The sequence below is a fragment of the Anser anser genome (genome assembly GCF_964211835.1).
Source record: "Anser anser genome assembly, chromosome: 1".
Classification (NCBI taxonomy): Eukaryota; Metazoa; Chordata; class Aves; order Anseriformes; family Anatidae; genus Anser; species Anser anser.
In genome coordinates, this window is record NC_139720.1 from 117467733 (window position 1) to 117484951 (window position 17219).

The 17219-nt window shown below is 44.3% G+C and overlaps 1 protein-coding gene and 1 long non-coding RNA gene across 5 annotated transcripts in view; one reads left to right on the forward strand and one right to left on the reverse strand.

The window, feature by feature from the left end:
- The first annotated feature begins 3393 nt into the window (after positions 1 to 3393).
- On the forward strand, positions 3394 to 6361 carry LOC310900433. Its single transcript, XR_014585125.1, has 2 exons — positions 3394 to 4796; positions 5525 to 6361. It is a non-coding gene; the product is annotated as an uncharacterized lncRNA (long non-coding RNA).
- The window catches only part of LOC310900402 (cystathionine beta-synthase-like), a 29638-nt gene continuing 18296 nt past the window's right edge, over positions 5878 to 17219 (reverse strand). For 3 of the 4 annotated variants that reach the window (XM_083838355.1, XM_083838353.1, XM_083838354.1), the window contains exons 14-18: positions 16421 to 16555; positions 15335 to 15443; positions 14545 to 14574; positions 11867 to 11951; positions 5878 to 10474 (exon numbers count right to left, since the gene is read on the reverse strand). In XM_083838355.1, coding sequence (XP_083694481.1) covers positions 10365 to 10474; positions 11867 to 11951; positions 14545 to 14574; positions 15335 to 15443; positions 16421 to 16555 — 469 coding nt within the window. In that variant the 3' untranslated portion in view covers positions 5878 to 10364. The remainder of the gene's footprint in view (positions 10475 to 11866; positions 11952 to 14544; positions 14575 to 15334; positions 15444 to 16420; positions 16556 to 17219) is intronic. The other variant, XM_083838356.1, reaches the window with a different exon arrangement.

Here is a 17219-nt window from a genome sequence, read left to right on the forward strand (position 1 = left end):
GCTCCAGCTTCTCACCCAACTGCTTTACTCTTAAGTCAGCTGAGAGCAGCAAATGTCTTCCACTCTATGGTGATTCTCAAACACTGTCTGGAGCAATCATGACATTATTTGGGTGCAGAGTTCCTGGAAAAGGGAGAGCCCACAGGAATCCAGGTCCCTCCTCTCCTCTCTCCTGCCCACCGCTGGGCCCTGCTCCCCCTCAACACAGTTGTGAAGGAAGCCTCGCTGCTATTCAGACAGGCGAGCAAGAACAATATTTATTGGAACGTTTATTCTGGAATCAAACCTTTCAAAGAGATGACTATTGTAGGCATTAGCACAAGAATGACATTACCTTTGGTCTTTTTGCAATAAATGAAATCTCTGGAAAACATTGCCAGAGGTAATCCATTGTAGAAAAATCTTGTGGGCTATCTGATGTGACGCAGATCATGCAGATATCTCATAAAGAAGCTGCAAATAACCCTAACCCTGGTAAGAGCTGTGTTTTCTGGGCACTGCAGTTACAGAATAACCCAGCCACCTCTCCCTGGCTACCTCCTGAAGCAGTATATGCTTGAAGTGAAGCCACATTAAAAAATAAAGTTCTTCTCTTTAGTGACCAAACTGAAATAAATGGAGATCTTTCCAGACTAAATTGAAGCAGAGATTTGGATGGGTGTTTGGAGGAAGAGAAGCTAATTTTGAAATAAAATATTTTGCTCGGAGATTTCTTTTTCAATTAAACATTTTCTTCGGAAAAGGTCTAAATGGCAAGTTTGGGGGTTTTGAAAAATCACACACACACACCATCCCCTCCGTATTTTTTTATTTTATTTTATTTTTTTATGTTAAAAGCTATTAGTTAAATCTGATGAGAACTCTCAACTTCACCACCACCATCCCCAGAACTATCGTTTGGACCGACTCCGGTTTTCAGAAAGTCACCTATCTCCAGCCTCCATGTCTGGGTAGGGCATTGGCTCTTCAGCAAACTCCAGGCACATGGCTGGTAGAGCAGGCATGCACCCAGCCCGTTTTGCCCAAGGGAAATTGAGGATGGCAGGTGTTTTGACATGTTTTTAATGCTTTGTCTGCACCTGAGTTAAGAACAGAGGAGGAACTTGTCTACAGAAGGCTGGCTGGGGTCTGCACTGATGTCCCTGTCGTGCTTGCACACTACACAGACAGGCCAGGAACTTGACAGAGTGCACACACAATAAAAAGGTGGCTCGTGGGTATTTAATCTTACCTCGCCGTTCTGTGGTGTTTGTGTTTAAGCATTATCAACTTGAAAAAACGCAAGAGTGCATCACAAACCTGAAGCTGTTTGTGCTACACCAACTTGCACTGCCCTGTGTTTCATCTGAATGGTCACACTGCAGCTTTTGCCCTGCAGGATCCCACTGTCTGGGTACAGAGGAGGGGGGGGGTCTCTGTTTTCAAAGGACCGTCCTCAAGGCTCTTTGCAGAGGTAGTTTCATGGCACTCACCTCAGCAGGGGTGGAAGGGACATCGCACTCAGGTTTTATTTTTGGGTGTTTGGGAGCAGAGAGCTTTTGTGGTCCCAGAGCCTTCCCCCCTGTGGATTTTCTCCTAGAGGAGATGATCTATTTTAAAAGCTTTCCTCATTCTGCTATACTAAGCAGGAAGAAATCCATGTTTTTCCCCATATGTTTTTCCCTCCCAAGTAATATAATAATCAAAATGGCTTTTTCACAGCAGCTAAAGCGCCATGGTGGAGTTTGATATAATGTCAGGAGAAGAAGGGTTAGCAATGTTTTGGGAAGGCCCAGCAGTTAATTCTGGCAGAGGAGCCTTTCCTCCACTCTTGGCTTTCCTTTGGTAGTCAGAGTAAGCCATCCTGCTGTGAGAACATGGGGTCAAAACCACCGCTGGTCAAGCTGAATGGGACTGTGAGGTGGAATACTGCTCATGATAACTGGTATTGACTTATGTAGGTAAACTGAAAAAAAAAAGGAAGATGTTATTTAGTGTTAAATGTATTGCTTACTTGTTAATACGTTTGGTGTAAAAAATCATATTTTAGCACAAAGCAATTCCAACTGAAACATGGCATGTGCCATCTGTCCAGAATACAGATTTTGTGGGGAAAAAAAAATAATCCTCCCTATAACTTATAAGGTATCTTCATCGTGGAGTGGGACACTGGCTGTGAGGTGCACTAGCACGAGCCAGTTGCGGCCAGAAAGGGCTTAGAAAAGTCACACGTGTGTTACTGTGCTGAAGAAGCCATTCCCACCCACCTACTGCGTGAGTTCAGTATGTGCTTCTACAATGCCCACCGGTTTTTAATGCATCTAATGCGTGCCCTTTGCTGGTCCTTCTCCTGCTGGTGGCCATAGGGAGAGCTATGCTCCAGAAACAGGTGGGGGAAGGAGCCGTGCAGTTAGCATGTCTTAGGAGGAGACTGGGGGAAATCACCGGCACAAGCAACTCTAAACGCAGCGGGTGTCCCACCTTTCGCAGGCCATACCACTGTGCTTGCCCACAGGGCCTGATCAGAGCATTCTCAAATACTGATGTGTCCAAAAGGCATCGGTCTTGCTACGAATAGGCATATTGCCTTCGCTTCATTTTCCCCATGGATATGAAGTGCCTGTCCCATGTTACACCATGCATGGACTACCGAGACACAGTACGCACACACACAGGGCCATTTGCCCTGTTTGTTTGGGGGTACGGATCCAGCTGGTTGCCACTAAAAGCGGAGGCTGCTTTCCAAAACCTGAGAGTTGGCAGGTGTGAAAGAAGAACACGCATCTGTTTGCTGAAAGAAGCCGTGAAGTATTGCTAGTTACTGAAAGAGCAGTGCACCCTCCAGCATACACAGCACTTAGCTTTGCTCCTAAATACATGGATTTTTCTTCAGGATAACATGGGTGCACAGGTCACAGCAGGTGAGTCGGCTGCTCTCCTCACGGCCATACCACTGCTCAGGTCCTGCAGACTCCTCTCTCTCACCTCTTACCCTCCCTTACCTCTTCCCCTCCAGCTCCACCACCGAGTGAGTTGAGTACCACGGTGTTAGGCCCTGAGCAGCATGGTGGCCAGACTTGGCCATGACACGTGGCTCTCCTCCCACATCTCCTCCCGACCCTGCTTTGCAGGAGCCACAGTCTGAGCTGGCCCCGAGCCCGGCAGCCAGCCCACAGGCTCTGGGGAGGTACTCAGGCCTGGCACAAAGACAGCCGAATCCCAGGTTATCCCTGAAATGTGACTCGGCCACCTTGCACCGAGAGCCCTGGCTCTGGAGTCACTTATCCAGGGGCTGTAAAATAAAGGCCTCTGTGAACTTGAATTCTCTGTGTTGTTTTGGATCCTGTTATGAAAACTTGACCAGAGGGTGCTTCAGGCTAAAAGCTGTTCCCAGGTCACGGCTGGAGCCTCCTTCGTGCTAACCTTGCTGCTAACACAGCTAGCACAATTTCATGCCTTGAAGCAAGGCCCCTTGCCCTGTGCTGCCCATGCTCCCTGGGGACAGGGCACGGCCTGCATGGCACAGCTGCGGGCGGCACCGGGACCTGTGCCTCTATGTCCTCTTGCCCTTCCCTTGGAAGCAGATGAAGCAGAGAAAGCCTGCCCACGACCTCCCTGTCAGGAGGAACTGGGCTCTCTGGGCTCTGCATCCAGGCACAGCATCCCCAGGTCACCGGGCCAGGTGGCTGCAAGGCGGCAGCACCCTCCTGCAGGCCAGGCTCCTTGCTCACTGGCAGGGGTTTGCTCCTTTGTGCCAAGATCCTCCCCTCCCAAATTTTCTTCATGGCCATCCTGACCCTGTCCTGCTCCTTCTACATGGCCTTGGAACAAGGCCTTGGCACCATCTTCCCTTCACCATCTTCCCTTCCATGTCCTCCATCCCCTCCCTGGCCTCGGAGGGGACAACCTGGGGCAAACAGCTGGGGACAGCAGCACCAGGGGACACTGAGAGCCTGAAGCCTTCTCGCACCTACAGCTTCACCGGCCCTGCAGCATCGGCTGGCTGAGCTAATAACCGACCCCACAGGGCCAGGGCAGCTCCCCGATTCACCCCAGGAGAAGCCCACCTCCTGCTTCCAGCAGAAACGCTGCCCCAGCGCTAACCAGCCTGGCTCCGTTTCGTTATCACTTTGTTTCTCTGGGGAAGGCCAGGAAAAAAAAAGCCTGGAAATCCTCCCACAGCCCTTTTACAGCCACCTCCCTCTCCAACGGCACGCTTCTGGTAAATCATTATAAATACAGAGTGCTCTCAGGAATATTTCATGATCAAAGCTCAGGTGGATCTGGTTTTACCTTGCACTGGCAAAAGGTAGTGGCACCCCCATCAGCAACGCGTATTTTTTTTTTTTTCCCCAAAGGTAATTTATTGCTTTCATAAGGTAGCTTTCTGGACTGAAGTCCTCCGGTTATCTCCAGAGCCAGAACAGCAGATTGTACCCAGTAATTTTCCCTGCATCTGTAATCCATGAGGAGGGGCATCTCAGCAGCTGGGGACGGTTCGCTGCTGGCAGTGCCATTCAGCAGCGCCCCAGCCATCAGGAGATGAGTTCAAAACGCGGGTGTGCACAGTTCCCTTTTGCCTAGCCCTGGCTGTTTCTCTCCAAAACCACACTGCCTCAAACACCTGACCACCTCGAATTTTTCACCTGGCTCAGCTCCCTGCTGGGGGCTGTGGCTGGAGCCGCAGCCCAGAGTGGGGCAGGAATGCCTTTAGCCTACTCCCGAGGTGGAACTTGATCCCGCGAGCTGCTGGCTGCTCTCCGTGCCCCGTTAGCCTTTGGCCTTTCTGCTGGAACGACGCGCCGTGTCTCGCAAAGGTGAGCCTGGGAGCAACGTTGGCCCTGTGCATATCAGACTGCGATATCACAACCCGCTGTGCTCCTCTGTAGACTGCTGAAAGGTGAAGGTAAGGCAACGATCCGCAATCGGTGCGGACAAGGACAGCATTTCGACTAATCATACGAAAGGGATGTGTAAGGAAAGTTTCCTGCATCAGTCACCTGCTGGGTCAGTCACCCCATGCTGCTGGATCAGGAGCAGGAAGATATAGCCAGACATAAAGCACCCTCTGCATGGGAGGAGGCAGATTAACAGTGCCCCCTTAGGAAAACCCATGAGCTAGCGTGGACTTCATCCTGCACTGCCCCAGCACCTGAGGCAGGCCGAGGAGGTCCTCCCTGCCCCTCTCCATCCCTGCCCCTGCAGGTGATGGAATAAGGTGCCAGCAAGACAGGCTGGCTGGGCCCTGAAGCTATTTGTAAGGGACTGAGCAGGGACTGGCCCCACAAGGCAATGGGGACTGCAAACCAAGGCCTAAGAGGTGTACTTGCTTGCCTGACAGCTATAGTGTGCCTTCACCCTGCTTTAACTTGAGCAGTTGCCAAGAGGGAGTGGAGCTGAGCAGCAGCATGCAGACACAGCTCTGAAACAGCCTCGTCAGCCCCACCATTTCCTGTCACAGAGCAACTCCTGCGTGTCACTCGTGTTCATGCACCTATTAACTTTCTAACCTCGCTTCAATTCTCTTCATGTTGCCTTCTCACAGATGCAGGCGAGCCCATAACCCTTTGTATTCATTCGCAGATATCAGTCCAACTGACCGCACAGGCAGCTGCTCCTGTAGAAACTTCAGCGGTGGCATTTCAGATCTACCTCTTCATCTTTCTTATATGATACAGAAAAACCAGGATTGTAATAGAGCCAGCCCTGAGAAGCAGCCCATGGCCTGGCTCACTGAGAGTCCTGCCATACCTGCAGCTCCCTGGGGACAGAAGAAGAGAGCTGCAGTGCTGCAGTCCGTACACGAAGTGGGAGATCATCTGCAGCCGACAGAAACTTCTTCCAGTCTACAGTCTAATATAGCTTCAGCTTGAGCTGCCATTAAAAATAAACTCAGAGTCATTCTGCAATCAGCTTTTATTGGATTCTTTATATTGTATTGTGAACGTTTGTGCAATAAATACAGCACATAGTATTGATTTCTCCCAGCTCCTAAAAGCATAAAAAGACTTCCCTTTGTCACTGTAGCGTGTTGACACTACGCAGTAAGAAGGGCTGCTGTACGATGGCGGCAATGCTTGGCAGCTCCTAACAGTGAGCATGCGGTGTGAAATCCACACCAAAGTTTCCAGAAACCATTTATTGATGAGCTTGGTTGGCAGATGAGACTGGTCTGTCTGCTTAGAGGAACCTCAGCTATACAGTGTTCTGGAGTCAGCCATAGCTTGTGGAAAAAGTGGGAAGTAATATTGGTCATTACAACTTCAAAGTGATCCTTATGTTGTTGCCTGATAACTTCTTGCAAAATATACAGTTTTTACTGGATAATTGACTTCAGGTGAGGAAACAACAGGATTTTCACAGAGCCAACGTTAAAGCAGGAGGACTGATATTCTCTTACAGTGACACACAAACACAGCATAAATTGTTTATATAAATAACCATGTGCAAAATAGTTTTCAGGCTTACGGTCAGCATTTGCTTAACCAGTACAGGTAAACAGAAGATGCAGGCTCCCACTTCAGGAAAAAATAATTTAAAAAAAATGTTCTGTTCAAGCTTTGGACTTGTACTTTGGGTTAAAGACCAAACAAGCAAACACATCTTTCTTGGTCCTCACGGTATTTGAAACAGATGAGCCAAGCATTAATACAGCCCTACAACTCCTCGCTAGGATCAACGTGACAGAACACTTCCAAGTATGCAGAAAAGGATTACACTCGTGAACTTTTGCATCACAGCCCCCTTCTCCTTGCTGTCATCATTCCTACTACAGGCAAGAGCTCTGGAAAGTTTTTCAGTCATTCAGTGACTCCAGCTCTTTCCCCAGTTCCTCTGATCAAACAGCGTTGCTGCTCTCAGTAAGAGCAGCTGGTGACCACCATCTTCTTGGGCCAGTTTAGAATGGGAAACAGCTCCTGCTCCTAACAAAGTACACACGCAGAGCAGTGCAGCGCAGCTGGATTACTTCAGGTTACTCACTTGGATTGCTCTAGTGTCACATCCCTGCTTCCCTGCCGGCTCCAACCAACCCTTCTTTCTTAGGCAGCAATACTACCTGTTTTTCATGACATAGCAGAGATCAATTTATGAACAGTAAACTAAAATAGCAAGCTAAAATTGTCACACTTTTCTGTGTCAAAGGTGAAGCTACCCATTAATCTTCTGCTTCCTCAACCCTGACTTAGTAATCTTACTTCTTGAACTGCTCTTCTGAAAAGAATTTTAGGAATCTCCTTCTACCCTTCTCATATTCCTTGCAATTCAGTTAGGCTGGGACATGGAGTTTTGATAGGGACAAAAAGAAAAGGAAAAAAAAAAAAAGAAGTGTCCCCCTCCCCACAGCCAACATCAGGTGGAAAAATGGGTGGAAAAAATCAGATAAAATGCAAAGCCAACTTTTAAGAGCAACAGTAATGGCAAAATTTAGCAGCAGTGACAGCTAACAACTGTAGCAAACACTTCAGTTAGCAGCATCTAGTGAAGGCAGAATATGTATGAAAATATACCTGACAACAGTATTTGAAATAATTGGGAAAGGAGTTCAGAAGTTTGGCTGAAATAGTAATACCTACAGGGATACAACTGACCATTACACACTGTCTATGCTAAGCAGCAGATGATTCAAGAACTGCTAAAAGCAAGAGCCATGCCCTTAACTGTGCTAAATTATTTATTACCCCTTGGGGAGTAAGCTCAAAAATACAGTTTGAAAGATGACTTCTTACAGCCGTCACTGACAGAGTCTAAGGCAGAGCTGTTCAGCCTGGAAAAGCTAATCCAGATTTGAAAGAAGTATCTTTAACACACACCTAACTGGTACTCACACCAGTTCAGCTTTCCCCAGGCAGAGCACTGAAGCTGGGGTTGCTACTACAGTGAGGAAGAAATTACCACAAAGCATGAGGCTAAAGAAAAAATTCAACCATCCTCTAGAACCAACCATTATTGAGGTGGCACATCTATATATATATTTTAAATGTTACGGCAGTTTATTCCAGAGCCCTAAGAAAAGTTGTCTTAAATCCCAAAGTAGTACATGAATTTAATGGTTAAACCATTGTGTAAGGTAAGTATCTCCTGGTGTAATCCAACCCTTTCCTACAACTGGTGTTCAAGATGAGTCATTTTTGGAAGGTGCCTCCTCTCCCCAGCGAGTCACATTGTTGACTCTTGCTGTATAGCTTCTACAATGAGAATTTGAGAATATTAATCCAGACCCTGACAAAGTCTCAGAAGGTGGAACTAAACCGTTATTTGTTCTTCCTCAGATTCAGCAGCAGCCTGTAGTATTTACTCATGAGGGATAAAGCATCAACCTGTAGGTGCTGGAATTAAAATTGCAAGGGTCATCTGCTTCCATCCAAGCCACAGGCACGAGATGCCTTTGGTGACTCTGCTGCTTCCTTTCTCCCCTCACCTGACAGCAACACAAGACCTCCAATTCCCAAGCGTTTGTTTAGTCTGCCAGTCTCCACCACTCACATCACTTACTTGGGAAAGCAAGTGCTTTTTTAGGAGAGACTGTAGGTCGTGTTACGTCATTACCTACCCTAATCAGAAGGGACAGCCAATGTTTAAGAAAGTAAACTGAATAAGTACAGAATAAATTTAGCATCCATCGACACCGCTTTAAAGAGTTAACAGAAATCAATCTGAGACTTTATTACAAAACTTGTTAACATTCACAAAAGAAAAGCAGCAGCTAGAAGGCCAAACAGCCTGTCACACTCTTGGCAGGCAGACAACACCACTGGTGTCGCCTCTTTGTCTTTGAGCTCTTGTTTCCCTTCGTTTTTCTGCTCTCCTCAAGGCCTGAATCACCCAACATGGAACCACAAAAGGTCGGATTTATGTTTTTGCTCAGCAGTGATGTGGGACAGGGCTCTCTAATGGGAGACAGAGGACACCTCTCTGAGCACGCAGTTCCAACATGTAAAGCAAATTCCATTGCCAAAGGGAGGCCAGGGAGTAGAAAGAAATCAATATATAGCAGGTGGAATGTAGTAAGTGTGATTGTTTTTTTTATTTTGTTTTTAAATAACACCTTTGTTTTCTCTTATCTGATTCATTGCCTTTTTTTTTTTTTTAAACACTTTCTATCTTACCACCGCTAGCCCCAGCCAGCTATAGTATTTTCTTACTGCAGTGGAAAGAGATAAGCTAAGAAGAATGTCACTCTTGCTGATCATAATCTGTATTCTTGGCAAAAGGCCGGTCAGAATACAATGATTAGAGCAATCTTAATTAAGACAAAGAATAGCTACTCTTCTCCTTTAACCATAGAGTGATTCCACCCATCATTACCACTAACAGCAGCTGGAAGATTGAGCAGAGCACTCTGTGCCCGAGCTGCTACTGCCAACAAACTTTGCCATGGCTACACGAGTCAACCTCTACTGAAAAAATCCAGAGGATTATGGAAGTGGTAAACAGTTGTAGCTGTATTCACCTACTGCACATTACATGAAGGTGCTCCAGCTTGGGAGTACTTGAACAGGACTTCAAAAAAAAATTGTTCACAGCTCTTGAGAGATTATCTTTGGCTTTTTTTAAAAACAAAAAAAAGCAGGCACAAACATAGATAAAGAGGAGGGTGGGAGGTGAGGAGAAGGTACTAGTTGGAACAGCATTCTTCAGGCAAGAAGCCCAATCTTACTTTCTAACCTTTCCACCCATGCTTATCAATGTGCAGTTGGAAAAAAGAAGAAAGGTCTATCTTTGCAGTGAAAGCTGTTGTGCTGTGTAGAAGAAAGTCACTATCTTGTCTCTGTCAGTTCATTGTCAGGCCTCCAGTCATGTCAGTTTTGTCTCAGAGGAGCTGGTTGAACTGAACATCAACTCTAGCTCTCACACTTGCCCCCTATTTTACACTGATCTCACTGAAAGGGAAACACTCTCCACACCCTAATACCGTTTTGTCTCTACACTGTATTGTCTAACTTAACACCCTGCACAGAGAAGAACGGAAAATAAAAAAAAGCTTTCCAGAGCTCTCCTGGACCTCTGCTTTAGTAACTCTATTTCAACATGTTTAATGCATCTGAAAATGTTTTTGAAAAGCCATACTTGGAGACAACAGGTAAGGAACACACCAGTTAATTTAGGCAACATTTTTACATACATATATATAGGTATAAAAATAAATTGTCTCAAGAAATATCGTGTAACCTGATTAGTAAACAAATTCCCAGAAGCTGTGCAATACGCTAAAATGCACTGGCTGTATAGCTGACACCAGGATAGCTCATTGCTTATTTCCAGAATTTAAAAAACACACACCTTACGGACAGAGCATTCGACCCAAGAAATAAACCTGATTATTTTTTTGTTGTTGTTGGAGATTGCAAAACATTGTTGAAGAGGCTCCGAGCTGCTCCTTGACTTTAGTTGGACTTTCTTTCCCGTTCTCTCGCGGTTACAAAGTTGAGCAGGTCGATGGCTGTAACAATGCCAAACACCATTTGTCGCTTACTGGAGGAGCCATCGGTGTGATCTACATGGAAACATAAAGAGGGGATTTAGGAGGCACACAGACACACCATCCCACTTGGCTTTAATGGCGTTGTTTGCAAAGCCAGGTGCCCAAGTGATGTCCCCTGTACGTTGAGGGGAGCCCCAACGTCATCTTGACTGACAGTCACACAGGGAATGGCAAGGACTTTCAGTTCAGAAAGGCCCCCTAGTAAAAGGCCTGTAGAAACTGAAGCAGTATAGAAGGAAAAATAAGGGTCCATCATAGTTAATTTCAACATGAAAATTCAAACCAAACCCTTTGTTTTAGAGCATATTTTCCTTATACGTTAGTTTCTGCCACTTTATTTGAAATGGCTGCAAACTGATAATATCCCATTTGAACCAACCATCACTGGAGTAGGAGATGCAACACTACTGTCCTCCTACACCCCTGTCAAATACAGAGTTAGCATAAAATCACAGTGCAGCATCTTCCCATTCATATCTAAAATCTTTATCCACCATCTGAGCATTGTTGCATTGGGAGCACAGGTTCAGGGGATTTTTCATTGTGACCATAAAGCTTTGATCTGGAAATCAAATGATCTGGAAGACCCTGTGGCCCTTTACCTATGGTGTAGAGTACCTCGTCCCTTCAGTCTGGCTGTATTGAGATGCTTCACCTACTTATGCTCAATTTATTCAGCCAGCTGAATGGTCCTGAACTTTTCATTTACTCTTTATATTATTTTTTTTTCAATGAAACAAAATTATTCACATGTAGCAGTGATATACTCAACTCCTGAAGTTTTTTTTTTTTTAGTCATTTCCAGTTCAAAAAGGAAGCGGCGTAAAGGGTTTTGAGATGGATGAAGAAAAGTAGAGTTTTGAGTAAAAAAAAAAAAAGTGTCTAATGAAGGGGAGTAAGTTATTTTAAATGAGATACAGGAGAAAAATATTAAGCTATCTTGAGAAGGTGCACTTCATGAATTTACTGCACTTCATGAAATAGAAGATTTTGCTTTAGAAAGAAAAAAAAATTGTAGTTAACCTGGGACACTCATTGTGATGGAACTGCTGGATGTTGTGTGACAGGAGGAGCAAGATGCAAAAACCAGTTATATTGCAGAAGCTTGTGTCTGTAGCAGCCAGCCAATGGATAAAGTCACTGCACAGCTGGCTAGACTCAGGCATTCAGTTCTGAGCAGTAGTTTGCTTCAAAAGCAGGTGTATTACAGTATTACAGCAAGTATATTACTGTGGGGCTATTAATGGATTCAACGCTTACTCCACAACAGCTGCAGTGATAAGGTCTTGCTAAGTATTAGTAGCACAGTTCACACACACAGAGAGCATTTGGCTATTTGGATGTGCTTCTTATTATCATTCTTAAAAAGATTACATCTTGCAAGGTGCAGCACATCATACTCACACTGAATTTGTTCATGGACCACTAGAGCAAAGTGGTCTATCTCCAGGATATGAGAGAGCTTCCCCAAGTTGTCTTTCAGGTTAATCTGAAGAGAGAGTTACAGAACTTAAATAAAACAGTCCACTATATGTTTATAATTCGCATATACTCCATCTAGTGTTAAAAACAGTATGTCAGCGTTTATATTCTGCTCACATCCTAAGTATTGTAAAACACTAACAAATCAAGGTTGAGTTAAAAGATCAGAGATTTTTTCCTTTTTCTCTAATTTCCAGGAAAGGAAACAAAACACAAAGCAGCACGTGAAATCTTCATTCTGATTCTGAAAACAAAATGAATGTAATGAACAGTTGAAAAAATTTTATGAGGGAGAGGGTAAAAAGTAATCCATGTGTAACAAGAGTGTGTACCATAAAACTCCAGATTATACTCAGTGATTTTACTTTAGCAAGACTGGGAAAGTGAATGAATCAGGCTGCAAATCATTGTAGAAGTGAATAAAATCTGAGAATGCAGCAGGGTAACAGAGAAAAGCCCAAACAAGCCAAAACCAAAAATAAGAGTGAACATTACTTGGCTAACACCCTATTCTGGTATAAATCAAGGAACTGAGAATCAATAATTCCTTTTTAGTGGAACAGTTCAACTTGGCTAAGACTAAACAAGAAAGCACCCCGTGTTGGCTCTACAAAAAAAGAATACAGGTCCTTCTGAAACACTAGGCTAATCACCGTCTGGAAACATCTGAAAGAATGCATAAAGCTGTTCTTCCTCCATGCTCTGAAGTATTTAGCAGCAGCAACACTATCTGTTGTCTATTATCCAGGTGACTCTCCCCAGCTAACAGCAGCAGCCACTATCTGACTGACTTTCATTAAAGGGTATTAAATAAATTTGTAGTAAAGAAAAGTCTTGCACTGAAAATTAAAATAAGCTTTTATTCTGCAACGAACTCGACTTTTGACTGGGAAATAAACACCACTAACAGGAACAGTTGGGCTGAACTGGAACACAGACTGTAAATGAGAAGAGATCAAAAGGAGGATTCCCTGCAGCCTTAATTCCCTGTGTTTAAAAGGACAAGCAGGCTACAGTGCATACCAAAGCACCAATCCTTAAGCTTATGTGTAAGGCAAGGGGTGGGGGGAAATTTGGACTTGCTGCCAAGTCACATTAGCTATCCGTCACCACAAGTGACGAGCAGTTTCGTGCAAACCTAGCTTCAAAGCCTAACTTTTGGCTTTAGGCTCAAAGCTCACCGAGGAGTAGAGCCCCTTGCCATCTTGTTGTATATTACCAACAGGTCTGTCTTCAGGGACTGGATAAGCTAAACGACCAGGACAAGCAGCCCATAGCCAGTACTGGGACAGCTACGAAGACCTAAACATGTTTTTGAAGCGTTTAATGGAAAACTGACAGAAGTCCCACACTGTTTTCACCTATCTCACTGCTGCTTATTTAATCTCCCTAACTATTTCGCTCGTGAGTTTTCCCACATTTGGTCCTTTTTTTTTTTTTAATTATTATTATTTAAAAGCATGCTAAATCCCTATGGCAGTTAGCCTACACACGTGACTGGGGCTGCTTGTCTGGCCCTAAGAGCAAGTGACAAGGCGCTGCTCATGTCCCTGCAACTGAGTTATCTCCTTTCCCAAAAGGAGGCTCTCATCCACTGAGGATGCTGGGGATTAAATGGTTTAGGACACTGACCAAAGTCACCCCAAGGAACATGCTAGCAAACACTAGGTATAGCAAAAGGAAAGTGTCAGAGTCCGCACCCCCAGTCCTCTTTTCTGTTAAAGACAGACAAGAAACCTGCTAAGGCTATGTCTGCACCACACCTAACAGATGTTAGCAGCTGACACAAAGCTATTTATTCTGGGGGGAAGAAGGGGGTAAAAAGACCCCAAAGCACTCGAACTAACACCTGATTCCACAACAATGGTCCTACTCTCCACTGACACATGATAGTTGTTTGCATTTGCAAGTTATCTGTAACTAGTGCTTCAAAGCCGTTGAATGTTATCCTACTGGTATCTCTAAAAAAGGTAGAAGCCTTAATCTTCCATTCTCTCAGAGTAAAGGAAGAAAATAATTCTGTCCATCAAAGAGCTTCCTGCATTGCTAAAAGACAGTTCTGCCTTAGTAGTCACAGGCTAAGTAGACCTCTTTTATTGACACGTGTTGTGGAACAGATCCTAACTGTAGGATATCCTAAGTCATTTCAGCGACACAGATGATCTTTTCTCCCAAATTCATCAGTAAACAAGCCAAATAAGCTTGACTACAGTGGTAAGAAAAGCAAAATCCACAATACTTCTGAGGTTATGTGCATTTAACCACGTTTTTCCATTAAGTCATCAATTCAAATGAAAAATAACCAGTGAACGATGCTTTTAGTTAGCATGTTAGCAGTACCACCACTCGTGTTGCTCCCCTTCCATCCTCCACCAAGAAATGCCAGAGCTGAAAAGAAGTGGTTAAGCTGTTCTTTACTGAAGAAGCATGAGAAAGTTCAAGCTGTCCATGGAAAAAAGCCACAACCTCAGAAGTGCAGAGAATTGGCTACTACGGCTAACACCACTGTAGCTACAGAAGCGATTGCACAACACCAGCCCCAGAAACTCTTAAGGTGTCCAAGTGAGGGAGGACGTGAACTGAAGAGTTTTTTTACGCACCACATTTCCACCTGACGCTTGATTATCTGCCTGGGAAGGAAAAAATACATTTACATTTGATCTATGAAGAACTAGCATTCCCTCTCAGCCTCAGGGACTTGGTAGTTCACAGGCTGAACAGCAGCTTTACACATACTTCCTGAAGACAGCACCTCATCTACTGTGAGACTGTTGAAACTGAAAACCTGGTGGAAGCTAAGTCAAGCATTCCATGTTAAGAAAATCTTTCTCCTGTAAGCAAAGCAAAGAAACAGCAACAGTATTCATATATTTCAGAAGAGCACCCATACAGCTGGGAAGTTGTGGTCTCTTGCTACGCGATATTGGATGGACAGGTGAAACTGGCTAACATCAAATTCACGTATCTTGACAACAACAGCTTTCACCAGCCATCCAGTCCCATTTTAGGAAGGTGTGTGATACAAAAGGAAAACAGTTGCCCACTTACAGTTGATAAAGAAATTATTTAATAAGAGCTGTTTCAACATCTTGCTGTCTTTTCTGCTGGATAGTCAATTGCTCAGCTAAGTGCTGTTTTTTTTGGGAGGGAAAAAAGTACAAGAATGGCAGCAGAAAGCCTGCTGAGTTAATAGAACAGCCCGATATAGAAACACAACACAAGCCTGGGGGCTACTGAGTGACCCAGGACAGAGTTTAAGCAAGTCCCATGTCTGCTCGATAACGGCTGTTCCGTATGGTCTCAGGTAAACCTCACCCAACCCGATGCCATTGCAGTGTTACGACACCCACACTAGTATTTTAAACCAGAGGATTGGAAATTGTTGCTTACCTGTTTGAATTGCTTGTAGATTACTTTGCTGACCTCATCTGAAGGCTGAACTTTTCCAGCAAGCAGCGAAGAAAGCATGTTACCTAGGGTAACCATGCCCAAAATCACCCTGAGAAAGAAGAGAAATAAAATTAGCTAAACAATACAATCGGCTTTGGTGTTCCTGTAGGTAGAAGCACTCGCTTTCAGCCAGCCTGCAGAAGTCAGTTCAACTGTTCCACTGTATAAAGCAACATGACTGATGGTATATAATTGGATTCTATGTCTCTGCAGTAGATACCTGGAGTCCAGTTCTCAGAAGTTCTGGCAACTCGCACAGAAGTCAGCAGGTGCTGTGGGTGGGTGGCTGGCCCTTCTGAGCATCTAGCTCAGAAGAATACCTCTAGCTCTTGCAATCAGAGCTTTTGAAAAGCAGACCTCATTGTTTTATGCTTTCATTTGTCCTTTTTGAAAGGTGTGGCAAGGCCAAAGACAAGCCCTCCTCAATTTTGATCATTCCCCTTCTCCCTGCAAGCATATTAAAAGGACTGTAACAACTAATCCACTGTGTTAACACTGTGACTGGAGAGAAACTGGGCAACTGTTCTTTATTCAGCCTGTCTGACAGGGGACCAGCAGGGTACCAGGGCATACCAGTTTTCTGGGGACAGCCTGGTTTATAGGGATCACTACTTCATTTTGCTGTAGCGCAATGCTCTCAAGAAATTGGGTGAAAGCTGTGGTGACAATGGGTAGGTTTGGCATTGTTTGTTTTAAATAAGAAGTTTTGTTTTGATAAGTTAAGCAGCTGTTGTAAAAAAAACACAAACAAAAACAAAGCCATCCTGCAGAGACATACTGAGTAAGTATACCATAATAATAATTAGTAGCTTATTACATGTAAGGCAGGGAAGTCCCAGCATGACAACATATTAAGCCCACCACTGGTGTGGCAACATATAAAGCAACATTTCTGAACCATGTTACTATAACTGCAAAAAGATGAGAGAAAGCATATTATACTGCTATTCAGCACTTAAGGACCTCCCTTGGGACCTGGTGAGAGAAGTGATACATATGGATTAATAGAGATGTATATGGACATACCCAGATTCATCAACAACTGGTACCTGGTCGAATCCCTTCTCTCGGAGAATTTCAATAGTCTTTGCACAAGTAACAGTGGGAAGCACAGTCAGGGGAGCTGAGAGGCTTAACTCCTGAACACTGATGTTCCACCACCTGGGACAAAAAAAAAATAAAAATAAAGAAAAATGCGAGTTGATCATGTACCATGGAATTCACCACAACAGGAATGACAAAAGGCTGCAAGGAAGAGTCTAGACTCTGCCAGAGCGAGTAAAAGTTTGAAGGCTTTCCAGTTCTTACACCAACACAGGAAAGTTACTCAGGTGTGAGAAGGCTTTAAGACTGAACCAATTTTCCTAGTTCATCTACTTTGTAGGATTACAGACAGCTGGTGAAGACTAGGCTCCCTAGTTTTATTATTTATATCTTACACACACAAAAAAAATCTAGGCTAGCTAGCCATATTTACAGTTATTACAAGTCTACTGAAGATTCTCCCTCAGTTACGTAGTCTTGTAATGCTTTGCCCTCAAGAACTCTGGCTTGGTGGAGTTCTCCAAATACTACTTTTTTCACTTCAGACACAACCCCTTTCATTCAAAAATCGTTAAGTATCAAGTCATCTTCTTTGAGTTGCATAGTAGCAGAAGGAAATTAAGCAATCTAAGCAGGTTTGATTAACATCCGCAGTTATATACCAACACAGTAGCATGAAAGGTTAACTAAAAACCGAAGGAAACAAACCCAAATTGCAGTAAGATTCCATTTAGCAACTGCCACAAAGACAGTTGTTAAACAGAATATAATCACGAAAATC